We start from the raw sequence: 26,922 nt of genomic DNA on the forward strand, positions 1-26,922 counted from the left end.
GGCCGTTATTTCAAAATATATTTCGAAATAACGGGCACGCTTTCTGGTGTCCCTGTAACCCTTGTTCCACGAGGGCTAAAGGACTTGTTGGAATAGCGCTTTATTTCAAAATGTGGTGCTGTGGCCGTCCCTGTCCCGGTACTCTTCTGGGCGCGGCCGTCCCTGTCCCAGTCCTCTTGCAGGCTTGGCCGTCCTTGCCCCGGTGCTCTTCTGGGCTTGGCCGTCCTTGTCCTGGCGCTCTCCTGGGCTTGGCCGTCCCTGTCCCGGTGCTCTCGTGGGCTTGGCCGTCCCTGTCCCGGTGCTCTCGTGGGCTTGGCCGTCCCTGTCCCGGTGCTCTCGTGGGCTTGGCCGTCCCTGTCCCGGTTTCTCGTGGGCTTGGCCGTCCCTGTCCCAGTGCTCTCGCTCTCCCTCTCCCTCTCCCTCTGCGATACCTGGCTCCAGTCACACTGGGAAGTCCCTACCTTGCATTTCAGGTGAGCACACAGATGGCCCCCTGGCTGCTAGGGGCAGCCTCTCAATCCGTGAGTCAAACTGCCCATCTCAGAGCATAAGAAAGACCAAGCAAAGAAAACACATTTGCATCCAGGGCATTTTAGGAAAGCAAAAGTTATTGCCAGCCCCAAAGCCAGCGCCGGGCTGGGGCTCTTTGCCAAATCGCATTTCGTTGGCTTTCTGCCTTCCCTTTGGACACGCCTTGTTGGAGGGGATTTGCTCAGTTTCGGTTTGACGCAGGCGACTGCTGAAGGAGGGTGGAAGGAAACAGGGGCGACCCTGTTGGGGGGCAAGACGCAGGTCAGGGTCTGGCCAGTGCTGGCGGCTGGGGCTGCTGTTTCTCTTCTGCCTCTGCAAGGCAGAGCAGGCGACGGGCCACATGAATCTGGGAGGAGGGGCAGCTGTGGTGGCAGGCTGGCATCGCTTCACCTGGTCCTGAGGCAACTGGCCCCGGGGCTGAGCAGCACGCCCACAGCTAGCCCTGAATCCGGGTCCCAGCATGGGGGAGAGTGCGCGAGCGGTACAGGGAGCTGCAATGGTTTAGAACAGGAATAAATCATGGGCCAAGGTCTCCCTGGGAGGAGACTCGGGCCTGTCACATGCCATTCAATTAGCCTGCATGCCAACAGCTGATGGAGACGTAACCCCTGAGAAGACATGGGGAAACTGAGGTGGCTGAAGTGCCACTCACCTTGTGTGCCTGATATAGACCCCAGAATCTACAGCCCCAGCATGAAGTAAGGGGCCAGAAGGGAGCACTGCATGCTGGGAACGATGCTCCTCAAGCGTGGCCCTAGCCAGGGCCCTTCTTGCTAGCTAGAATGGCCCAAAGCAGTGGGGAGCCGTGGGGTGCCAATGAAGACAGTCCCTGTAGTGATGGCGCAGGGCTGGCTCTCCCCCTCCATGGGGCAGCGCTGCTGTCTGTACAGCTTAGCTACGCACTCTCCCGACATGAACAAGAGTTGCTACTCCAAGGGCGAGAAAGGTGGATCCTTTAGAAGCTTTAAATAGCCAAAGTGCACCAGATGGGGGAAAGTAACTTTCCTAACGAGCGAGTAACGAGAGAACTGATGGGCCCCTCGTTTAATGGCGGCAAGTTTTATTTCAGTGCTCGGTAATTTTGATGAGCACTGCGCTGGGGCTTAATTGAATTGAAATCTGAGCTACAAATAAAAATCTAATGGGTTTGTTTGGGAAGCAGCTGCAGCTGCGCTCGGCTGATTCTAGAGGGAAAATTACCCCAGTGCAGACACCAGAGCCAGGCACCACATATATCCCGCATCACCGGGCCGCAGAGGGACATCTGTGGTGCCTGCATCTTGGGTCTGGTGTCCCTGTGCTGGTGTCAATTTCACTGCAAGGGAGACAGAAATCCTGCCGACGAAGGGTTAAAACCATCCATTGTCTCAGGAACTTCCCTGCCTGTGATGTTCCCGAAAAGCAATTATAACTCCCGCTCTTGGTAAGTCATGAAAAATACATGTATTCATTCCCACTGCAGTCTGGGCGTGAGAAATTAGCCCTGGCAAGCCAGGGCAGACACCTGCTTCCACTACCGTGCCTGGCAGCGTGAACGGCATTTCCATCTGTATTGTTTCTATTCCACTCGTTCTGTTCTCCTTCCGCAGGATCTTCTCTGCTTCTGCTCTTCCCCCCGCCATCCGTGAGGGGGCTGGAAACTCCTACCCACAGCCTCTGAAGTCCTGGCATTTCTGGATTACCCTCTGCCCCGTTTCCTAAGAGCAGCCACAGTGCGTCAGACCAATAGTCTATGTAGCCCTGTATCTTGTCTGCTTATAGTGGCAGGTGCCAGATGCTTCAGAAGGAACGGGCAGAGCAATGTATTGAGTGATCTGGCCCATCATCCGGTCTCTGCTTTGGCAGTCGGAAGTGATGGGACACCCCGAACACGGTGTCTTGTCTTTGACCATCTTGGCTAATAGCCACCATGGGACCCGTTCTTCAAGAACGTACCTCAGTGATACTTTGGCCTTCGCCACATGCTCTGGCAGCGCATCCACAGGCTGACTGTGCTGTGTGAAGCAGTTCTTTTGCGTTGTGTTTTAAACCTGCTGTCTACTGGATGGCCCCTGTGTTATGTGACGGGATACAGGACACTTCCTTCTCCATTTTCTTCTCACCATTCATGAATCTACACACCTCCATCTCTCCTTGCTCATCTCTTTTCAAAGCTAAGCTGTCCCGATTTTTGGCTCTCTCCTCCGTGGAAACAGTTCCATATGCCTCATCATTTTTGTTGCCCTTCACAGCCCCTTTTTTATTGAAGGTGTGGAAACACACGCCTTCAATGGATTTACTTAGTGGCATTATGGTCTTTTCTGTCTTCTTATCTGTCCTTTCCTAATGGTTCCCAACTTTCCATTCACTGTTTTGAGTGACACTGAACCGCTATTTTCAAGTAACAATCCATAATGACTCCAAGATCTCTCTCGAATGGTAATAGATCATTTAGACCCCATCATTTTGTATGAACAGTTAGCAGTATGCTTTCCTGTGTGCATTACTAGGCATTTCTCAACATTAGGTTTCATCTGCCACTTCGATGCCCCGTCGCCCAGTGTAATGAGACCCCTTTAGCTCTTTGCAGTTTGGTTTTGACTTAACCATCTTGAATAATTTAGTATAATTTGCACTTTGCCATCACGCTCTTTACCCCTTTTTCAGATCATGTAGGAATATGTTAAACAGCAATGGACCCAGTACAGCTCTCAGAGGCTGGGTCTGGACTACAAAGTTCTATTGGGAAAAGATACGCAAATTGCGAACCGCAATTTGTGTATCTTTTTCCGCTTTTCTTCTGAAAGAGGCTTTTCTGACAATTGACCCGTCTGCACTGGGCCAATTGCTGGGGAAAAGCCTCTTTCAGAACATCTCTTCTTCCTCATAGAACGAGATTTACAGGGATGCCAAAAAAGGCGTCTGCTTTTCTGAAATTTTTTTTCAAAAAGGAGACACATTCCTTGGACGTGGCAGAGCTTTTCGGAGGAGGTATCCTGGAAAAACTCTGCAGTCTAGACATACCTGAAGGACCTTGTTTATTTACCTTATTCACCTCTGTTGTGAAAAGTGACTTATTCTTACCCTGGACTTCTATCTTTTCACCACTTACTGTCCTCTTATCCCATGACAGCCATAACAGCTTACTCCGCCTTTTGTAAGGGACCTGGGTCAAAGGCCTTCTGAAAGTCCTATAGGCTCTGTTCACTGGATCCCCCTGGTCCACATGTCTGTTGATCTTTTCAAAGAAGTCTAATAAAAGTCTATCACCTTATGTTCACCCCTTTTATTAATTTACGATACATTTTGTACAAAGTATGTCTTGACAGGTGTCACTTAAACTCATAATATGCTGATCATTATTGTCCTGGTAAGATATGTGTGGCAACACTGTATGTAAAGTAACACAATTCTACTGCATGATATTACTAAGACATGTTCTAAGTCTGGAGGGCAGTCAGAAACCAATTTCTCAGAGAAAAAAATTAGGCTGACACTTCAGACAGGAGTCAACAAAATCAAATGGTTTAAACGGCCATTCGTTGGCAGGAAGAGGATGTGGATGGAAATCTACATCTTGACAAGGAAACAGCTGGGGTTACCATTCACACAGACTTTGTCTCCTGAATCTCAGCTGAAGAGGACTCTCAAAGAGGAGAAAGCGCTCTAAGAAGGGAACACATATACCCTCACATTCAGTGGTGAGAGTTTATTTCTCTATTCTTTTTTTGTAACCAATTCTGACTTTTATGCCTCATTCCCTGTAGACACTTACAATCTATTTTTCTGGAGTGAAGAACCTTCTTTTACTGATTAATCTAAACCAGTGTGTCTGGATTGGAGTATCTGAAAAACTCCATTTGGGATAACAGGCTCTGCGCCTACTCTTATGCATGAATGAAACGACTGACTTCACCTGCGATTGTACTATCCAAGAGGGAGCTGAGCAGCGCAAGATGAAAATTTCTGGGGAAAGTCTGGGATTGGGGGTTTGCTGGTGTTGCCCTGCCATGTAATTCATGACTGACTGGCTGCAGCACTCAGAGGGTGTGTCTACACTGCATCCTTAGCTCGAAATAGAGAGCTATTCCGATACGTCCCTTAATCCTCGTAGAATGAGGTTTACACGGATGTCGGAATAGCGCGGCCGTTATTTTGGAAGCCATTTCAAAATAATGGGCGCGCTGTCAAGACACGGAAAACGCTATTTCGGCTACCGGAAGTACCCCGAAACAGCGCCACTGTCTAGACTACCCATAGGGTCTAGCTGGGGGAAACCTGCATGCTGGAGTGCGAGCAGGCCAGGAATGGGGACGCCCTCCACCAAGCAGTGTCAAAGGCACCTCAGGTTGGAGAACTCAGGGGACCTGGCTGCTCATCAGTGCACACTGCGCCCTGGATAAGGCCTCCATCGCCGAGGCATGACAACAGCCACGCTGACACTCCCGCAGCATCCTGTGTTCATCTAACGTGCTCAGTAACTGTGGCCACTCCTGTTGTTCCAGCCAATCTGCCTGCTGCTGTGGCCAGGATCTTCTCTGGAGCATTTTTAAACACTGGCATCATATTAACTGTTCTCCAGGCCTCTGGTCCAGAGGCGGATTTCAGCCACAGGTTAGACACCAGAGTCCTCCTGCAATTCTGGAGTGGAATTCTTCTGGAACTCTTGGATGAATGCAGCCTGGCCCCGGTGACTCGTTACTATTTAACGAATCAATCTGTTTCTGAAACTCTTCTACAGACACATACATCTGGGATGACTCTTCAGATCTCTCGCTGGTCGGGGGGTCTCTCATCCACATCTTCTGCAGTGAAGACCGATGCAAAGAATTCATTAGCTTCTCTGCAACAGCCCTGATTTCGAGTGCTCCTTTAGCCCCTCAATTGTCCAGTGCCTCTGTTGCCAGATTTCCTGCTTCTGCATGCACTAAAAAAAATTCTGACTGTTAGTCTTTGTGTCTTTTGCTAGTTGCTCTTCAAATTCTCTTTTGGCCTGACTCATTATATGCTTACATGTGACTTGCCACAGTTTATGCATCTTTCTGTTTTCCTCAGTAGGATCTGAACTGCCATTTTCAAAGATTTCTTTTTGTCTCCAGCTGCCTCTTTTATGCTGCTGTTTAGGCAGTGTCTTTTTCCCAACTCTTAATGGGTTTTTTTAACTTGGAATATACATATAGTTTGAGCATCCATTACGGTGTTTTTAAAAAACTATAAAGTGTTACTAGACCATTTGTTGACTAACAAAACTTTCAAGTTTCCATGTGGCGAATATTGCACACTTGTGACTTTTTTTTTAAATTCCAGTTAACGAGTCTCATTTTTGCATGGTTCCTCTTTTTGAAGTTAAAGGCTGCTGGGGAGGGTGTCTTTGGTATTTCTCCCATGCAAGGATGCTAACTTTAATTACTTTATGTTTGCTATTACCAACCCGTTCTGCTGTATTCACCTTGTGGATCATAGAATCATAGGACTGGAAGGGACCTCAAGAGGTCATCGAGTCCAGCCCCCCGCCCTCAAGGCAGGACCAAGCTCCGTCTACACCATCCCTGACAGATGTCTATCTAACCTGTTCTTAAATATCTCCAGAGAGGGAGATTCCACCACCTCCCTTGGCAATTTATTCCAATATTTGACCACCCTGACAGGAATTTTTTCCTAATGTCCAATCTAAACCTCCCTTGCTGCACTTTAAGCCCATTACTCCTTGTCCTGTCCTCAGAAACCAAGAGGAACAAATTTTCTCCTTCCTCCTTGTGACACCCTTTTAGATATTTGAAAACCGCTATCATGTCCTCCCTTAATCTTCTTTTTTCCAAACTAAACAAGCCCAGTTCATGAAGCCTGGCTTCATAGGTCATGTTCTCTAGACCTTTAATCATTCTTGTCGCTCTTCTCTGTACCCTTTCCAATTTCTCCACATCTTTCTTGAAATGTGGCGCCCAGAACTGGACACAGTACTCCAGCTGAGGCCTAACTAGTGCAGAGTAGAGCGGCAGAATGACTTCACGAGTTTTGCTTACAACACACCTGTTGATACAACCTAGAATCATATTTGCTTTTTTTGCAACAGCATCACACTGTTGACTCATATTCAACTTGTGGTCCACTCTGACCCCTAGATCCCTTTCCGCCATGCTCCTTCCTAGACAGTCGCTTCCAATCTTGTATGTATGGAACTGATTGTTCCTTCCTAAGTGGAGCACTTTGCATTTCTCTTTATTAAACCTCATCCTGTTTACCTCTGACCATTTCTCTAACTTGCTAAGGTCATTTTGAATTATGTCCCTATCCTCCAGATCCTACGCACCACCTAGGACAAAACTGAGAATTGCCTCTCCCCTTGTGTGTTCCAGGACTAGCTGCTCCAAGAAATGTCATTAGTGACAACTAGAAACGTTAGCGTCACTGCCTGTGCTCAGGTGACAGGTTCCCAGTCAATATGGGGATCGCTGAACCCCCCCTTAGTACTGGGGTTTCTTGTAGTTGCAGAGAACACATGGAAAACGGGCCCTGTAAAGGCTCAGAAGCGGAAGGCACTAAAAGGAGCCTCATGTGTGGTAAGCCAGCCCTGGGATGTTCTGGGCCTGTCGCCTGCCTTGTGAATGCGAGGGGTTGCTGTCTGTTACTCCACACCAGCCTGACTCTCAGCCCCCGAGTTAGTCACTCCTGACGGGCTGAAAATCCCAGCACAAGACTAAACACAGCCAGTGCGATTGTGCTTGGAGGGATGTCAAGAGGGGCAGGGCACAGGCCGGGGCTGGCCCACTCCGAGGTCCGTTCCATCATCCAGCATGGGTAGCTACAAAAGACAGCTCAGGAGCTGGGGGGCTCTGTACCCCCCAGGGAGCCAGCAGCAGGCAGGTCTCTGCCTGCTTGCCCCAGAGAACTCAGCACCGCCACCCCTCCCTTCCCATGGGGCTCACCCTGGGGAGAAGGGAGCAAGTGTTGCGGAGATCTCACCCCTCCTGTCTCCACTGCCCTCTCCGGATGATGCGAATGCGCAGCGGCAGTGCAATATGTTTGGGCTGCCACGGACAGGCACTGGCTGACTCAGAAAAACCACCAATGTTGCAGTCTAAGTGTGGCTGGAGCGAGAGGACGTGGTTGTATCAGGAGGCCAAGGTGGAAACTCGGGCGATGAGAGAGCCTCTCCCCAGCCTGCCGCCGGCTCCTGGATGGGAGCTGACAACCGCTGGAATCGCAGAACCCTAGAGCACTAGAACTGGGAGGGACCTCGAGAGGCAGCAGGACCAAGCACCATCTGACAGGTGTCTGTCCCACCTGCTCGGAAATCTCTCCAGAGATGGAAACTCCACAACCTCCCCAGGCAATTGATTCCAGCGTTTCACCACCCTGATGGGTAGGAAGCTTTTTCCCTAACGTCCAACCTAAACCTCCCTTGCTGCAGTTTTAGCCCGTTGCTTCGTGTCCTGTCCTCAGAGGCCAAGGGGAACAATTTTTCTCCCTCCTGCTTGTGACACCATTTTCAATACTTGAAAATTGCTCTCATGTCCCCTCTCAGTCTTCTCCTTTCCAGACTAAACAAGCCCAATTCCTTCAGCCTTCCCTCACAGCTCATGGTCTCTAGACCCTTCATCATTCTTGTTGCTCTTCTCTGGACCTTCTCCAATTTCTCCACATCTTTCCTGAAATGCGGTGCCCAGAACTGGACACAAGACTCCACCTGAGGACCAATCAGCGCAGAGCAGAGCGGAAGGATGACTCCTCGTGTCTTGCTCACCACACTCCTGTTCATGCATGAAGGAGCATGGGGCTAGAGAGAGTCCCAGGCTGGCGACAGGAAATCACCATCACAGAGCGATACCAGAGAAGGTAGAGATGGAGGAGGGCCGTCACATCAGCCAGACCAGTACCAGTGCAGGTATCTTACGGTGTGTTGTCTAGGGCAACGGCGCATCCTCGGGGTAAGCATCAGCACAGACGAGGTGCGCACCACATCCCTCGGTGAGATGGCCCCTACTGCCTGGCACATCGCCACAACCAGGATGTGTCCTTGAGCTGTATCCTAAGCTGCCCTTCCCTTCATCCCCCATATTGCGCCTGCTGGGCTGTTTATTTCTCCCGGGGCTGGAGTGACAGCAGCTGGGTAGCTCAGTGACTCACAAGCTCTAGCGGTTCTCTGGGCGCAGCCTTCGCGGGCAATTACGGCCCCGTGGAAATCCCGCTTGGGGAGACACAACCCCCTGGCTGGTCAGGGCTAAGTTACGCCCCGGGCCAGACTCTGCTCTCTGGGCCATGGCTGTACAGCTCTGAAAACAGCCGCTCACTGTGCAGCAGCAGTCAAACATCCAACCAGCCTGTTTGGAATCATGAAAAAAAGGATTCGTATAAATATTTTCAAGTGTTTGTTTGTCCGTCCCGAAAGATCTCCGAAACGGTAAGAGCTAGAAACACCAAATGTTGCACAGATACTGCTGATTTCCTCACTTCAATAACTGGATTGGTTATATCTCGAAATCGGTTCTCCCGGTTCCCCCAGAGTCCCAATTGGGCCCCCAGAGACCCAACTGGGCCACTAATTTGCTTTTAGTAGTGCCTGGTCATAGGCATTTGCCGGACTCTTCTGTTAAGCGTCACAAACTGCAACTAGGGGTACGTCTAGACTACATGCCAGCTGTTTGTCGGCTCAGCGCGGCAGCCATGTAAATTTAAATGAAGCGGCGATTATTTAAATCGCCGCTTCATTTTCCTGTGCCTGGTAGCCTAATCTACATGCCTCTGGCGCCAGAGGCATGTAGTCTAGACGTACCCTAAGAGATCCTTTCCTTATGATAACAGAAGTATTTCCAATAAAACATATTATGTTCACGTAATTTACATAGTTCATTCACCACACCTTTTGTTATCAAGAAATGAGTTCAATGTAAATGCGTGTTATAAACACATCACTAGCTATGTTAATTTCTTAAAGTAATATATCAGAGAAAAGTATTGCCAATAAAATATGCTACGTTTGTGTCATTGACGTAGTTCATTCATCACACCTTTTACTTTATTTTCTCCGGGCGACACAGGGTATTTCTGCTAGTAGAGAATAAGACAGAGAATATCTTATTGCCTCTGTATAAAATCATGGTACGCCCACATCTTGAATACTGAATACAGATGTGGTTACCACATCTCAAAACAGATAGATTGGCATTGGAAAAGGCTTAGAATAGGGCAACAAAATGATTAGAGGTTTGGAACGGGTCTCAGATGAAGAGAGATTAAAAAGGCTGGGTCTTTTCAGCTTAGAAAAGAGGAGACTAGGTGGGGATAGGATAGAGGTCTATAAAATCGTGACTGATGTGTAGAAAGTGAATAAGGAAAAGTTATTTACTTGTTCCCATAACATAAGAACTAGGGGTCACCCAATGAAATGAATAGGCAGCAGGTATAAAACAAACCAAAGGAAGTTTTTCTTCACTCCGCGCACAGTCAACCTGTGGAACTCCTTGTCAGAGGAGGTTGTGAAGACCAGAACTTTAACAGGGTTCAAGAAACAGCTAGATACATTCATGGAGGTTAGGTCCATCAATGACTATTAGTAAGATGGGTGGGAATGAAAGAACAAGTTAGGAACTATTTAGAAAAGCTAAACATACACAAATCTATGGGGTCGGATTTAATGCATCCGAGGGTACTGAGGGAGATGGCAAATGTCATTGCAGAGCCTTTGGCCATTATCTTTGAAAACTTGTGGAGATCAGGAGAGGTCCCAGATAATTGGAAAAAGGCAAATGTAGTGTCCATCTTTAAGAAAGGGAAGAAGGACAATCCAGGAATTACAGACCAGTCAGCCTTACCTCAGTCCCCGGAAAAATCATGGAAGGGATCCTCAAGGAATCCATTTTGAAGCACTTGGAAGAGGGGAAAGTGATCAGGAATAGTCAACATGGATTCACCAAGGGCAAGTCGTGCCTGACCAATCTGATTAGCTTCTATGAGGAGGTAACTGGCTCGGTGGACATGGGGAAGTCAGTGGACGTGATATACCTTGACTTTAGCAAAACTTTTGATACGGTCTCCCACAATATTCTTGCCAGCAAGTTAAGGGAATGTGGATTGGATAGATGGACTGTAAGATGGATAGAAAGATGGCTAGACTGTCGGGCCCAATGGGTAGTGATCAACAGCTCGATGTCAGGATGGCAGTCGGTTTCTAGTGGAGTGCCCTAAGGATCGGTTCTTGGACCGATTTTGTTCAACATCTTTATTAATGACCTGGAGGAGGGGATGGGTTGCACCCTCAGCAAGTGCCCAGATGACACTAAGTTAGGGGGAGAGGTACATATGCTGGAGGGCAGGGATCGGGTCCAGAGTGACCTGGACAGATTAGAGGACTAGGCCAAAAGAAACCTGATGAGGTTCAACAAGGACAAGTGCAGAGTCCTGCCCTTGGGATGGAAGAATCCCAGGCATTGGTACAGGCTGGGGACCAAATGGCTAAGCAGCAGTTCTGCAGAAAAGGACCTGGGGGTTACAGTGGATGAGAAGCTGGATAGGAGTCAACAGGGCGCCCTTGTAGCCAAGAAGGCTAATGGTGTATTAGGTGCATTAGGAGGAGCATTGCCAGCAGATCCAGAGGTGTCATTATTCCCCTTGATTCGGCTCTGGAGAGGCCACATCTGGAGTATTGTGTCCAGTTCTGGCCCCCCACTACAGAAAGGATGTGGACGCATTGGAGAGGGTCCAGCGGAGGGCAACCAAAATGATGAGGGGGCTGGAGCACATGACCTATGAGGAGAGACTGAGGGATTTGGGTTTGTTCAGTCTGCAGAAGAGAAGAGTGAGGGGGGATTTGAGAGCAGCCTTCAACTTCCTGAAGGGAGATTCCCAAGGGGATGGCGAGAGGCTGTTCTCAGTGGGGGCAGATGGCAGAACAAGGAGCAATGGTCTCAAGTTGCGGTGGGGAGGTCTAGGTTGGATATTAGAAAAACTATTTCCCCAGGCGGGTGGGGAAGCGCTGGGCTGGGTTCCCTGGGGAGGGGGTGGAATCTCCATCCCTGGAGGTGTTTAAGTCTTGGCTTGACAAAGCCCTGGCTGGGTTGATTTAGTTGGGGTTGGTCCTGCCTTGGGCAGGGGGATGGACTTGATGACTCCTGAGGGCTCTTGCAGCTCTATGGTTCTATGACTGGTGTCCATAGCCTGTTTCTCTGGGAATGGGGGACAGGGGAGGGATCACTGGAGGTTTCCCTGCTCTGTTCACTCCCTCTGGGGCACCTGGCAGTGGCCACTGTGGGCAGACAGGACCCTGGGCTGGCTGGGCCTTTGGTCTGACCTCGTCTGGCTGTTCTGAGTTCTTCTCCCATTCTGCTCCACGCTGCTCTGTGGAGTCACATGGACGTAAGTAACGTGCCAAGGGGCTTCCTGTCCATATGCCTCTCTGTGCTGTGGAGCTTGCCCCTTTGCAGAAGCCGCAGGAGGAGCCCTTGGTCCCTGTTCAAAGGTCTGGTCTCTCCTGGAGCCCTTTCCACACAGGGACAAGGGGAAGTTTCTCCTTTTCTGCTGCTTCTGTTGCGTTGGGACCGGTCACTGACTCCGAGCAGGCGGGACCCACAGGGAAGCTGAGCACAAGCAAACACTGCGTGCGTAAGTCCCGTGGAAATCCAAACACACAAGGAACGCGGCTTAGTAAGGACAGATGCAAAGTGCTCCACTTAGGGAGGAACAATCCGTGTCACACACAGAATGGGAAGCGACTGTCTGGGAAGGAGTCCTGCAGAAAGGGATCTAGGGGTCTGAGTGGACCACAAGCTAAACAGGAGTCAACAGTGTGACGCTGTTGCAAAAAAAAGCAAACATGATTGTTGTGAGCAAGCCACGAGAAGTCATTCTTCCGCTCTGCTCTGCACTGATTGGGCCTCAGCTGGAGTATTGTGTCCAGTTCTGGGCGCCACATTTCAGGAAAGATGTGGAGAAATTGGAAAGGGTACAGAGAAGAGCAACAAGAATGATTCAAGGTCTAGAGAACATGAGCTATGAGGGAAGACTGAAAGAATTGGGCTTGTTTAGTTTGGAAAGGAGAAGACAGAGGGGATGTGACAGCGATTTTCAAGTATCTAAAAAGTGTCACAAGAAGGAGGGAGAAATCTTGTTCTCCTTGGCCTCTGAGGACAGGACAAGCAGCAAGGGGCTTAAACTGCAGCAAGGGAGATTTAGGTTGGACATTAGGGAAAACGTCCTGCCTGTCAGGGTGGTGAAACACTGGGATAAGTTGCCCAGGGGGGGCGCTGTGGAATCTCCATCTCTGGGAATATTTAAGAGCAGGTTGGACAAACATCTAATCAGGGATGGTCTAGACGGTGCTGGGTCCTGCCATGGGGGCGGGGGGCTGGACTCGATGGCCTCTCGAGGCCCCTTCCAGTCCTAGTGTTCTGTGGTTCTAGACACTCACAGGCCGGGGGGCTCGACCAGGGGAGCAGCGACTCTGGGAAGGACTTGGGGCCCGTGGACATGGGCTCGCAGTGCGATGCAGAAACGGGGATCTGCAGTAGGAGCAGGAAGTTATTTGACCCCTTACCTAGCACAGGTACAAGCACAGCTGAGACACCACATCCAGGCCTGGCGTCTACACCTCAAACCGGAGGGGGATAAACCGGAGGGGGTCGAAGAAGACCAAGGAGAAGGCTGGGAACCCTGCCTCAGACCGACACTCCAGGAGCTCAGTCTACTCAGCTTCAAGAGAAGGTCGAGGTGACCTCATTGCACCCCCTACGACAGCGGTTCCCCACCTTCTGGAGCATCTGGACCCCATTTCAATCTGTTAACCTTTCCGGGAGCCGCCCAGCAATACAGCTGTTTCCACAGGCTGGGAAGCTCTGCCCTAGACAGCTATGCAGGGGCCAGGAATGGGCTCTGCATGTGGGCTCTAACAGGACGCAGCGGCTGCGGAAGCTCGGCGCATTTCGAAATAGGCTGCCCACTTTGGAAAGCGAGAGTAACGACTCTCGGGAAACAGCTCCCACTGCGGGCAGCCCAGCTGGGCGGGGCTCTCAAGGGGCGGCTCTAGCTGGAACAGGAATTCCTTCGGGGACACCCAGGGCCGGGGCTGTGCAGGGGTCAGGCTGGGTGAGTGGAGAGGCCTTTCAGACCTCGTATCTAAGAACCGGTGGATTTCTCCTCCGTGCTGCCTCATGAGAGCACGCGTGTCCCTCGCACGTTCTGCCGCCGCCGTGGGGATCTGATTCCCGCACATCTCTCCTCCGGGGGCTTCCCAGGTTACCCCGGATCAGTCTGCCTTGTGGGGAGGCTCTGACACGGCTTCTTCTAGGGAGACCGCACGAGAAGCAGCCAGGCTCGTCTCCTTCCAATCGTAGAAAATATTTTCCAGATTTCTTTCCCTCTCCGGCTCCAGCCACCCGCCTGAGACGCTGTCACGGAGCTGAAATCCCCCTTGGGAACACGCCTGCCCTACGACTCATTGCTGCGCGTTCCGATCGCTCACACGCTGGCCCCACTGTGGACAATGGCTCAGAGGAGACATCTTACGTCTCCGACTCGCTTCTGGGGCTGTCTCGTGTGACTGGGCTCGGGGCGGCTGCGGTGAGATTTGGGACACCTGGGCCCTGCCCTGCTTTTTAGACAAGTAAACCCCAAGCTCAGATCGGCTCTTCCTCGGGAGATAAACCAGCCTCTTGCACAGCAGCTTCGCCTCAGCCTGGGAGGGGACAGGTAGGCAGCAGGTTTAAAACAAACCAAAGGAAGTTTTTCTTCACTCTGCGCACAGTCAACCTGTGGAACTCCTTGCCAGAGGATATTGGGAAGACCAGGACTTTAACAGGGTTCAAAAAAGAGCTAGATAGATTAATGGGGGTTAGGTCCATCAACGGCTGTTAGCCAGGATGGGTAGGAATGGTGTCCCCGGCCTCTGTTTGTCTGGAGGTGGGTGATAGGGGAGGGATCACGTAAGGATTATCTGTTGTGCTCACTCCCTCTGGGGCACCTGGCATTGGCCACTGTCGGCTGACAGGACACTGGGCTGGACGGACCTTTGGTCTGACCCTGTGTGGCCGTTCCGATGTTCTCAGGTCACCAGCTCCCGTCCAGCCCGGGGCCTGGCGGCGACTCTCCAACGGCTGTTTGGTGGCCTGTGACTTGCCGAGAGCCGCTGCAATGGCAGCTCCACAGATGCCTCCTTGTGGGCAATCTCTGCAGAAGGGCCCACGGCAGGATGAGGGCTCTGCTCAGCCCAGGGACTGGGCGTGGAGGGGAAGGCCAGGCCCTGTGGGGGAGCCGGTGGTAGAGGGGGGCCAGCCTGTCCCAGCTCAGTGGCCACCAGGGCGTGGTCTGCAGGTGGTCAGCTGGGCGTTGCTCACCAGCACGGCACTCTCGGAAGGAGTTGGGTGCGACGGATGGAAGGCCCACCGTGACCCCATGCACAGTCCAGTGCCTGGCATGGAATGGGAGCCCCACGCAGCCAGGAGTGGGCCAGGGGGCAGGCACAGGACTGGGGATCAGGGTCTGTGCCCAGCTCTGCCTGACTCACTGTGGGACCGTGGCCAAGTCACTTTTCCGCTCCGTGCCTCAGTTTCCCCATCACTGAGGCGTGCGAAGCTGAGTCCACTGGAAAGTGCTTGGGAAGGGAACGATCGATTTCACATGCCTGCAATGGGCTGTACAAGCCGGGAAGGGCGGGTAAGACGCAGGAGGCTCTGCCCGGCTGTGCCCTGCGGGAGGCCTTGAAAGCTCAGTCCGGGCAGTCTGTGCCAGGGAGCAGCAGGGGCCCAGCACTGCCCTGAAGCTGACAGCACAGAGCGGCAAGCCGCTGCAGAGACAACAGAGCATCTGCCCATGGGGGGCAGCCCCCTTCTGGAGGGACACTTTGCAGGCCATTAGGCCTTGGCCCCACACCTGGAGTGTCTGCCCCAGGGCCCTGGGTTGACCCCAGAGAAGCAGAATGGCCCATGGTCCCTCTTCCAACCCCAGACTTGAACCATGGCCTGCTCCTGCCGCCCCAGGGGTAGGGCCAGCCAGCGGCCTAGGGAGCGGTCTCCATCGCGGCCCCTTCCGCCGGGGGACTGCCAGCAGAGCTGGCTGGGGTGAGGCAGCCCAGCTGTGGCGGACGGGCCCGTGTGCCATTCCCTGGGCACCGCGTTAGGGGCAACGGTACGGGCCAGGCTGAGCCGGCCGCTGCGCGACAGGAGAGAAACCCACAAGCCTGGGCAATGACACCTACCGCTAGGCAGCCCTGCCTCCCCCAGGCCTCCTGCAGCCAGACACCCCCAGGCTCCCATATCTGCTTGTCCCTGGTCCACGCAGCCCAGCTTCCTGGGGCCAAAGGGTGTATCGACAGACCCCTCCTGGGCTCCAGCCAGGCCTCCGGGATCCCGACATCTCTGCCCCCCATGCTCCTGGGCCACAGGCCCTGCGCTATCTTCCAGGAGCTACATTCCCAGGCCTCCCACCACAGCCCCTGCCCTGGCACTGCCTCCAGGATCCACGACCTCTCCGCCTGGAGGCCTCCAAGCCAGCCGTGGCAGCATCTTGTGCCAGCTCCGGGGCACGCAGCGAGCAGAGGGGTCTCTAAAAGGTGAGCAGGAAGACTGAAGTGTACCTGCCCAGAGCAGGGGGGGCAGGGCTGTGGGTGCCCGGCAGGCTGGCACTGGGAGCCTGGCTCTAGCTACCTGCCCAGAGCAGGGGGGCAGGGCTGTGGGTGCCCGGCAGGCTGGCACTGGGAGCCTGGCTCTAGCTACCTGCCCAGAGCAGGGGGGCAGGGCTGTGGGTGCCCGGCAGGCTGGCACTGGGAGCCTGGCTCTAGCTACCTGCCCAGAGCAGGGGGGCAGAGCTGTGGGTGCCCGGCAGGCTGGCACTGGGAGCCTGGCTCTAGCTACCTGCCCAGAGCAGGGGGGGCAGGGCTGTGGGTGCCCGGCAGGCTGGCCCTGGGAGCCTGGCTCTAGCTACCTGCCCAGAGCAGAGGGGGCAGGGCTGAGGGTGCCTGGCAGGCTGGCACTGGGAGCCTGGCTCTAGCTACCTGCCCAGAGCAGGGGGGGCAGGGCTGTGGGTGCCCGGCAGGCTGGCCCTGGGAGCCTGGCTCTAGCTACCTGCCCAGAGCAGGGGGGGCAGGGCTGTGGGTGCCCGGCAGGCTGGCACTGGGAGCCTGGCTCTAGCTACCTGCCCAGAGCAGGGGGGCAGGGCTGTGGATGCCAGGCAGGCTGGCACTGGGAGCCTGGCTCTAGCTACCTGCCCAGAGCAGGGGGGGCAGGGCTGTGGGTGCCCAGCAGGCTGGCCCTGGGAGCCTGGCTCTAGCTACCTGCCCAGAGCAGGGGGGGCAGGGCTGTGGGTGCCCGGCAGGCTGGCCCTGGGAGCCTGGCTCTAGCTACCTGCCCAGAGCAGGGGGGGCAGGGCTGTGGGTGCCCGGCAGGCTGGCACTGGGAGCCTGGCTCTAGCTACCTGCCCAGAGCAGAGGGGGCAGGGCTGTGGATGCCAGGCAGGCTGGCACTGGGAGCCTGGCTCTAGCTACCTGCCCAGAGCAGGGGGGGCAGGGCTGTGGGTGCCCAGCAGGCTGGCCCTGGGAGCCTGGCTCTAGCTACCTGCCCAGAGCAGGGGGGGCAGGGCTGAGGGTGGCCGGCAGGCTGAGGGTGCCCGGCAGGCTGGCACTGTGAGCAGTTTGGAGCAGAAGCCCCTGGGGGGCATGGCCTGGCTATTACCATGTGTCTGGCAGTGCCGCGCACCAAGGGCCCTGTCCCCGGGGGCACCGGCTGCCCCACTCCGGGCCTTGTGCACAGCAATGCCAGGCGCCCAGGCAGACCGGCACAGTCGTGGACAGCAGAACTGCCTGGCAACCCAGCTCCGAACAGTGCCCCGATCTTGGATAATGGGCCCAGCCCAAGTCACTCGCCCCAGACCTGCCTGCAGACACTTCCACGAGAGCCCCTCCACGCCGGCTCTCCGGCAAGAGCCCAGCCCCCTCGCAGTAACGGCCATGACACGGCCACGGTCTGCCCTCGCTGCCCCTCCCGTCTCTAGGACATGCCGCGCCTTTACCCCCCCCCGCCCACGGGGCTACACCCCCTCCGCCCCGGGCAGGCTGTAAGGACAGTCGGACATTTGCGCATCCCAGCCGGAAGCCAACGAGAAAGAAACAGGCGCAGGGCCAGACGGTACCTTCTTTGCTCCCGTCAAGGCTGCTTTCTGGAGCTTGTTGTAACAGTACTTGGCGTAAGTGCTTATTGCCACCCCTACGAGAGAAAACAGAGAGCAGAGTCAAGCCGGGCGTCCCCGCACACGGAAAAGCAGGAGCCCCGGGAGCTCGGCGTGGGTCCGGGAGGGAGAGCGCTGGGTCCCACGTCAGCTCTGGCGGCTTCGCCCCCCGGGCAGCGCGCAGGGCTGAGGCAGGGCCCCGAGAGGCTTGGGCCCTCTCCTGTTCTGCACGGGGGGGAGGTTCATCCCTATTTGCCCCAGCGCTGGCCCAGGCTGCACCCGCAGTGAGCGCTGCCTGGCACATGCCAGGCCCCGAAAGCTGCTTGCTGGGATGATCCCGGGCTGCGGGACGCCTCTGACTCCAAAGGCCGGGGCTGAGTCTCACGAGCGAGGCTGGAAATGCCGCCCACCCTACGGCCCGCAGCCTGGGCCTGAGCTCCACACCCGAGGGGAGAGTCTCAGTGGCCCCGGGATCAGAGGCCCTGCCTCCGCTTCCCAGAACCCTGCGCCCCAGGCCCGCGCACGGCGGGGTGGAGCACGCTCGGCAGCTACGTTATCTCTGGTCACATGACAGCCGTTCCAGCCAATCGGGCGAATCGAGAGAAAGGCGGGGTCAATGCGCATCGCCCGGGCTTCTCGTGGCCTTTGCTTTGCGGTGCGGCCGGCGACGGGCCCCCCGCCCCAGATCCAGGCAGTGCGGCGCACGCCCGGGGCGCGAGGAAGCGGAAAAGCACACGTGCCCGCTAGCCCGGCGTGGGCTGTTCTGGCTCAGGCCCCTGGGGAACGGTGGCGGGGCAGAGCTAGCACCCCCGGCAGGAGCCCAGCTGTGATCCCCGCTCTGAGCTCCTCGGCTCCCCCTTTCTCGTCGCCACGGCAGCTCCGCCTGCTCCCCGCAGCCAGGCCAGGCCCAACTCTCCCCGGCAAAGCCGCCGGGCTCTGGCCGTTCCCTGCTGTCTGCGTGGTTCCGTCTCCCACCCGCCACCCTGGCCTCCAGGGCTCCCCACTGCCCCCAATCGCGGCTGCTGGGCTCATCTTCCCGGCTCCCTCCTCTCAGCCCCTCAGCCTCACCCCCAGGCCCTTCGCTGGCTCCACCACCGCAACCCGGCCGAGTCTCCAGATCCCTGCCCCACAGACCTTTGCATCCGTCTCTCCTGCCTCTCCGCTCTCATATCTCAGTGTGTCTCTCCCCACCGCCCTCTGCTCCATTGCCCGTCTGTTCGCCTCCCCCACCGGCGCCGGCGCCTTCTTCCGCACCGCCCCCTGGCACGTGGAACCTTCTCCCCGGGCCCGGCTGGAGGACCGCCCCGCGGGGCCCGCTTCCGCAGGCAGCCCTGGGGAACCCGCCAGCCGACAGCATCCGTCCAGAGCCAGCGTGAATACAAGCTCCGCAGCTGATCCCTGCATCATAGCCTGGGCAAGAGGAGCTGGAGTCACCTTGTGACCATGACCAGGGGCTGTTTTTAGAGGGTCACTTGACACAGTTGAGGGACTGTCGCACTAGTGTGGTTCCCCACCAGTGTTCCCTGTAAGCTGAGCGCGTGGGCGGCCACCCAGCAGAGATTCAGAGGCCGCCCAGCTGATTAGCAGAGGGCCCCAGCCGGCAGCACGTGTTTCTATTGGTGGTGCACAGCCACACATGCCTCGGTACACGTAACAACATTTATTCCGCACACAGATGGATAAAAACCAGAGGGAACACTGCTCACCACAAGTAGCTCCCATCTGGAAGCACCGTAACCAGCTCCCAGACATGCCAAACAACTCAGCCAGGGCTTGCCCCAGTGCGCGCTGAAGACAACGGGTAGGGTTGCCAGATGGTTTAACCAAAAATACCGACCCTCCCCACCCACCCACACACAAAAAGCCACAAACCCCACCGGGGAAAAAATTCTGTTGAGGAAAAAAAAGGGGGAGACCAAAATTGTTAAGAAAAATAAAAAGGACCCGAGAGTTGTTAAGCAAAAAAAATGTTAAAACCCCACAGCATGGCCCCATTAAGAAACGCTTTTGAGGCATTTTGGCCCTAAGAAGCTGCTGGCAGCTGCCCTCCATCTTGCCTCCCTGCGCCGGGCCGGACAGCTCCCCTGCGGACCTTGGTAAGCACCTGGGATTTTTGCCTCCTGGCTGGGGGAAAAAAAAAAATCAGAAAATACCGGGCATTTTAGTGCCGAGTACCGAACTCTCCAGTGCAATACCGGACACCTGGCAACCCTAACAATGGGCTCTGGATCAGGCCCTGGATTTCCTTAAGGCAAAGCTGTAACATCACAGACATTCAGTGCCCCTTTTCCTTAGCTCCACCTCCAAGAGCAACTCCGGGAGGCAAACAGCTCTCGCTTGACAGCCACAGCGGGGACCTGCCCCTGAGACGCGACACGTACATCACAGTGCGCCTTACCCAGCGGCAGTACAAGGAACGGGGAGCACGGTCACCGGGGGTCCCATCAGCCTACCGCTACTTCGTTCCATCCTCCTCTCCCCCCGAAGGCGCTTTCCCAACGGCCGTCACACGGGCGTCTGTTTGGTCACAGATTCCAAGGCCGGAAGGGACGTGGCGACCAGGAAGTCTGACCCTCTGTGTAACCCAGGCCAGAGACCCGCCCCCCACAGTTCTTAGAGGCGATCGATTAGAAAACCGGCCACTCTGGATTTACGTAGGTTCTTCCCATGGCCGGCACCCTGGTCCCCGGCAGAAAAGGGGGAGGGGGGAGATCCAAGAGCAGACCCTGGCCCTGAAATAGGAGTGTACCAACTCTCAGGGATTACTGGGCGCCTTGCAAGTCTGGGTGGAGTTCTGCAACGCCTGGGTCGGGTTCTTAGGCAAGGGTCCCAGCTTTCATTCATGGAAAAAAACTGCTTGTCCTCGTGACTGCACAGAAACGCCTGAAAACCTGACTCCCTACAGGCGCAACCCCCAGAAGGGCAACAAAAAGAGCCCCCAGATCACATTACCTTTTAAAAATCTCTCAGGATGTTTAAGCCAGTCTTATGATGGGGGCAGTTTTCAAATGCTTGAAGCTGCTGCTGCTCCAATAATTATTGGGGGGAGGGCGGTGTTCTCCAGAGCTTTGTTAGGCGCTCGATGGCCAGCACGAGGAGGCTGGTGGGGTGGTGGTACTGGGAGCTCTGATGGGGTAACAGGAGCCATTCCTGACAGAGAGGCATCGATGCAGAGGGAACATGGCATTAGCAGTTCAGAGCTGCGGCCAGCTGACCCCCAGGCTGACGGCCAGCGTGAGCCTAGACCCACGTACGTTCTGCGTCGGTGCGATGGCCCCGCGCCGGCCACGCTTCGCCCCAGCGAGATGGACCCTCGGCTGGGAGTTCATGATGAGGACTTGCAGCTGTGCCTGCCCAGGCACCCGCAGCCTCTGGGCCCCTCAGCACGACTGGCAAAGAGCAACACCTGATCTCCTGCTGCGCAATGCCCGTGGTCTCCCCGTGCCTGCCTCGCTCCCACAATCACCGGACTGGGTCAGACCAATGGTCTGCCTAGCCCCGCGCCCTGGCGGCCGCCTGTGCCCAATGCTTCAAGGCAATGCACAGAACTGGGCAATTCGGAGTGGTCCTTCCCGCCAACCAGCGCCAACTGCAGGCAGTCAGGGACCCTCAAAGTATGGGGCTGCATCCCTGACCATCAGCCACTGATGGGCCCATCCTCAAAGAACCATCAGCCACTGATGGGCCCGTCCTCAAAGAACCATCATCCACTGATGGGCCCGTCCTCAAAGAACCATCAGCCACTGATGGGCCCGTCCTCAAAGAACCATCAGCCACTGATGGGCCCGTCCTCAAAGAACCATCAGCCACTGATGGGCCCGTCCTCAAAGAACCATCAGCCACTGATGGGCCCGTCCTCAAAGAACCATCATCCACTGATGGGCCCGTCCTCAAAGAACCATCATCCACTGATGGGCCCGTCCTCAAAGAACCATCATCCACTGATGGGCCTGTCCTCAAAGAACCATCAGCCACTGATGGGCCTGTCCTCAAAGAACCATCATCCACTGATGGGCCTGTCCTCAAAGAACTTCTCTAATTCTTTTTTTTAACCCAGTTATACTTCTGGCCTTCACAACATCCTCTAGCGAGGAGTTCCACGGGCTGTGTGCGCACTAGGTGAAGAAATGCTTCCTCCTGTTTATATTAAACCTGCTGCCTATTGATTTCATTGGGCCACTCCTGATCCTCGTCATGGGCGGGGTTAACAGCACTTCCCTGCTCACTTTCTCCTCCTGTTCCTGATTTTATAGACCTCTGCCACACGCCCCCAGTCACAGATGAACAGTCCCCGACCCTCGCTCACCTCTGTACTCCTCCCCATTCTAGCAGTGGTAGAGCCGGGGTGTCCGAGTGCTCGCGGTATTCTCCCCGGGGGCAGTTCATGGATCCACACGGTGGTCGTATGGTATTTTCTACCTCTCTCTGCCTTTCAGTGGCGCCCAGCGTTCAGTGCGTTTTGCCACTGAGCAGCGGTGTTCAGAGAAGAACCCACAATGACTCCAAGAGCCTCTCTCTCGAGCGGTGGCAGCTAACACTGAGCCTCGTTTGGCCTGCGGGGCTGGGGCGACGTCACTCTGCCTGCACGGACACGGACTCCCATCGGCTATTCACCCAGCTGGCTGAGACGCCCGTGTAGCCGCTCGCAGGCAGCTTTGGGCTGAACTACCCTGCGTAATTCCGCATCATCTGCAAATGGGGCCGCCCCACTGTCCACCCCCCGGGCCAGATCATTTATGAGCACGCCGAAGAGGACTGGCCCAGTGCCAGCCTCTGGGGGACTGTGAAAACGGCCATTCCCCCTTCCGGGTGTTTCTTGCCTTTGACCAGTTACTGATCCATTAGCGGCTCTGCCCTCTCGGCCCATGACAGCTTCCTTTGCTCCAACCCTGCTCCTACCTCGCTCTGGCCCAGCTCTCCTCCTCTGCTTGCTTCCTCGCTCCAGCCCTGAATCCAGTTCGGATCGCTAGGCATGACTGCCATGGCTCTGACCACTAGGCATGACCCCCACGCCCTGGTGTGTGACAGTGAGAAATGGCCTGTAACGTGTCGCACCCGGAGGGATGAACGTCTCTACAACCGCCAGAGGGCAGCCACGCTATCAGGCGACAGCAGGCAGGTCGGATTCGCTCTCTTCACTGCCCAAAAGGGGGATCATTGCAAATGAACGTCCTGTCGGTCTCCGATCTGGCCTCACACATTCCCGGCACACGTCAATGCAGGAGAGTGTTCAAAATAACGCACAGACCCGAGAGCCCCTTCCTCACTCCCTGGCAGGGAACAGGTCGGGTCCTCAGGCCACGCAGTAACGGAAAGCAAGAGCCCCCGACTGCCACTCTGTGCCCTGGCGAACAGCCACCTAAACACAGGGGAAGCCTTCAGCTGGCGCTGGGGCAAAGCTGACCCCGTAAGAGGCCGAGCGGCAGCAGCCGTGGGTGAGGATGCTGAGCGGTTTCAGCCTCTCGGAGAGGTGTCACTGACGCCAAGCGAGGCTGGGACAATCCAAGTGCTAAGAGCTTCTGTAAGGACACTTGAACGCTCCTGGGCTTGTGGTGTTATTCTGAACCACGTCTGTCATGGGAGTGTCCCGGGACCAGCGCAGTCAACCCGGGTCACATACAAGTCAAAAGCCAGGGTCTGATCCAAAGCCCTTGCAGGGCGGGGGCAGACTTCGCACGCGCCCCCAGTCCCCAGTCCCCGGTTGACGCACTCAGGGCCTGGGTGGGGGAGCACAGAAAGTCTCTCACTGCCTGTCCCCGCCCTGCAGGGGGCGCACAGCGTGCCCCGGGCAGGGGGAGGAGATCGCGCACTCCCTGGTCCCCAGGTCCTGACTGGCCCGGGGGCGGGGGAGCGGCAGAGCCCCCGCGGGCTGGATTAACGGGATCCGGCTCGCAAGGCCCTTTTGCCTGCCCCTGGACTAGCGGGAGCTTCCTGTTCCGTCTAGGAAAGGTTTGGGAAGGGGGCGAACTCCTGGCCCTGAGCTTGTAAGGCCCCTAGGGAACGGGAAGCTCGCGGTTACAGCTCTGGTCCTGTAGCGCGGAGGCAGCTCCAGCCTAGGAACAGCCCAGCTGTACTGTCCCGCTGGCGACTCAGCGACCGTCGCGGCAGCAGGGCTGCTCACTGAGGTGTGCCTTGCCCAGCACACACCGGAGCGCCAAGGAGTGCGGGAACGTCCGAGTGACGCTGGGGCTGCGAGGAAGGGGAGCAAGCGGGAGGGTTGCGGACAGGACGCAACTGGCGATAACACACAGGGACCTTTCCAGACACCTCCGGCTGCTGCCATGCAGCTTTTCTAGGACTACCCCATGCTCTGCCGGGGAGGGTTAGTCTTTAAAGGCAGATTTGATACGACTGTAAACAGCGCCAGCATATATAATGGCACCGGCCCATTCACCCAATCATCATGCACAGGGAGTCACTATCAGCATCCCTGCTTTGCTAATGGGAACTAAAGCACAGAGAGATGAAGTGACTTGACCAAGATCAATTTTAAAATTCGACACTTTCCAACAAGGACTCAACAAACATTTGAACTATCTCACCCATTACCAAGATAGTTTCCCCAATTATCACCTCTAATACCATTAACTCACAAACATCCCACTCTCCCTACCTCTAATATCATCAATTCACAGACACTTACCTTCCTTCCTCCCCCCCCCTCCTGCATCCCCCTGCTGTTCTGCAATGTGATTTGTCCTTTTCATATTTGTTCATTTTTTTTAATTGTATCCTTTGGTATATATGGTTGTGACTACTTTCTTCCACTATTTGATCTGAGGAAGTGGGTCTGGCCCACGAAAGCTCATCATCTAATAAACCATCTTGTTAGTCTTTAAAAGTGCTACATTGTCCTGCAAATTTTTGTTGTAAGTTTTACAGCACTGTATTATTTTTTAACTTTTTACACCCAAAAATTTCATCACCTGCCTGGCTACGATTAAGTTGTTTAAACAAATGTGTTGCAACAGTAGAAAAAAAATGGTGTCTGAAAACTAGGTACTGGGGGTACTTACAATTTTTTGTAAAGGGGTACTTTATAAAAAAAGGTTGAGAACACTGGTTTAGATGCTATAATCGGTGGGTGCTAGTGGTCTGTTGGACTCTACAATAATCTACAGCCAGTGACAAGCCATTTATTACAACCTCACGAAGCACGTACTAAATCTAACCCTTTGCCAACTCCTCATGACCAAAGCTGGCTGATCACAAGAGGCTGGAGATGCGACAAGTGGGAAGGGACAGAGAACTGTAGCCCGCTTGTTTCAGACCCTCTTCGGTTTGACGCCAACACTCAGACGTGTGGGAAAAGAGACGACGGGACTACGTAGCAATGACCGAACCCTACAGCCAGGCGTGGGGAGAGCATCCCACTCACCAGCCCTCAGCACCTCCTCCACTAGACGCCCCACATCTACGTAAGACTCCCCCGAAAACGCCCATCCCCCTCCCAGTGATCTTTCTCCATCGCAAAGAAGAGTCCAGCGGAGAAGGGCTCCTGGCTCCACATTGTTGCTGCTCACACGCTCGATGCCGTGGCCGCCTCTGGGATCTTGGACGGCATGCTGGCGGGTTAAAGGCCCGCTACTCCACGGGCTGCATCGGCTCCCTCCAAGCCTGACGGCCTCGCCAGCAATGGGCAGTCCAGCGTGTGCTAAGCGCTCGGTCGGAGCGTCTGACCTTTACCCACCAGCACCTGGCGGCTGATGTCCCAGGAGCCCGGTGGGGCCGGAAATGGCCGTTAGCCTGGAGCCGCCAGCAGCCCCACGACCATGCTTTAAAATGCAGATTTGTGGCGGGCCGGAGCTGCGACCCTTCCTTTCTCCTCGGGTGAGTCGGTAGGAGCGCTCGCCCCCCTCCAGCAGCCCAGAGCCCAAGCCCCGAGCACTGTGCCCTCTCATTCCTTCCAGCTGTGTGCGGGATGCATTTTGTTCTGTGCACCCAGGCAAGGGCAGATGTACACCCCACAGAAACACATGCTGCCGGCTGGGGGCACTCTGCTAATTAACCAGGTGGCATCTGAATCCCTCCTGAGTGGCTGCCCAAGCGCTCAGCTTACCGGGAACGCTGCTCCCGAGGGAGGCTGCCTTTTCGGTATGCATGGCCCCAGATGTCGTAGCTCCACCCCACTGATTGCGGTGGGCTTGCGAGGAACAGCTGGTACTTCTGAGGCACCTGCATCATCAGCATCTCACAAGGGAAGGCAAATGGTGGGTCACATCGGCAGCGTGCCAGCCCTGTGCACGGGGGCAGCTCCCAGTTTCCACACCCAAAACTAACAGGTCCCTCTTCGGAGCGGGCCCTGCCCCGGGGCACAGGATGGCGGACGGGCGGCTCTTCCACACTCCCGTGGCAGTGGGCAGGAGGAAGGCTATGCAAATGCCCCCGTGGGTCTAGAACAGGTGCCCTGTCTCACTCCTTTTCCACTGGCCACGCTGCCAAAGCACAGGCGCCTGCACAGCCCTTCTCACAACGTCAGGCCTCCAGCGTGTACAGGGGTCCGGCCCGTCGCGGCGCAGGCTGCGGTAGCCACCAGGGCCAGCCACTAGAGGCAGACACGCCACGTGCCCGGCAGCAGAACGCGACACCGTTGTGGCTCACGACTTTCTCCCGGCAGCTGCGAAGAGCCAACTTCAAACAGCCTTTGGCACCGGCCCGGGCCTGTCCCGGCACCTCCCCGCTTCCACGGCGGGGCCCTACAGAAAGGAGGGAGACTGGTTTGCCTGCGGTGCTGGGCTCCAGCCCGTGGCAGTTGGGAGGGGAATGCAGGCCCCGTGTACCCAGCCCTTGGCTCTCCCCGCCATATCCCTCCCCCTCAGCCAGCATTTTCTGGGAGTCCCCAACCGGGGCAGAGAAGCGCCCCCCCATGCGGAGAATGGAGCCATGCCAGGAGATCGGCTGCAGCCTCAGCCTCTGGGGTCTGTATTTTTGCTGCCGAAGTCACGCAGAGGGAGGGCTTGCGGGGCAGAACCGACAGGCGGCCCCAGGGAGCCGGGCCCCAGCGCTGTGGTGGCGTTACGGGCCAGGGCCCAGCACAGCCGAGCTTGCTGTTTACTACTGGGGAGCAGCAGCCACTGCGCTGACCCTGACGGCCAGCGCCAAGAGTGAATTCTGGCCGCTTTAATGGCTGCTTTCCGACTCTGGGCCTCGAACACCACTGGGGGCATTCCTGGAGCGCTGCAGGGGGTGAAACCAAGTCACAAAGGACAAGCTTCAGCAGCCCCGCACGGTTAAAAGCAGCCCAGAGATCGATACTCCTGACCA

General features: G+C 55.7%; 1 protein-coding gene and 1 long non-coding RNA gene across 8 annotated transcripts in view; both read right to left on the minus strand.

The window, feature by feature from the left end:
* The window catches only part of ARHGAP39 (Rho GTPase activating protein 39), a 344,304-nt gene that overhangs the window by 32,460 nt on the left and 284,922 nt on the right, over positions 1 to 26,922 (minus strand). For 6 of the 7 annotated variants that reach the window (XM_075919971.1, XM_075919969.1, XM_075919970.1 and 3 more), the window contains one exon: positions 17,623 to 17,696. In XM_075919971.1, coding sequence (XP_075776086.1) covers positions 17,623 to 17,696 — 74 coding nt within the window. Of the gene's footprint in view, positions 1 to 17,622; positions 17,697 to 26,074; positions 26,355 to 26,922 lie in introns of those variants that run through there. The other variant, XR_012901161.1, reaches the window with a different exon arrangement.
* Positions 8,152 to 17,616, minus strand: LOC142826905 (uncharacterized). The gene is made up of 2 exons (XR_012901162.1): positions 16,769 to 17,616; positions 8,152 to 16,629 (listed from the first exon to the last, which is right to left on the minus strand). It is a non-coding gene; the product is annotated as an uncharacterized LOC142826905 (long non-coding RNA).

Source organism: Pelodiscus sinensis, chromosome 2 (assembly GCF_049634645.1).
Source record: "Pelodiscus sinensis isolate JC-2024 chromosome 2, ASM4963464v1, whole genome shotgun sequence".
Lineage (NCBI taxonomy): Eukaryota > Metazoa > Chordata > Testudines > Trionychidae > Pelodiscus > Pelodiscus sinensis.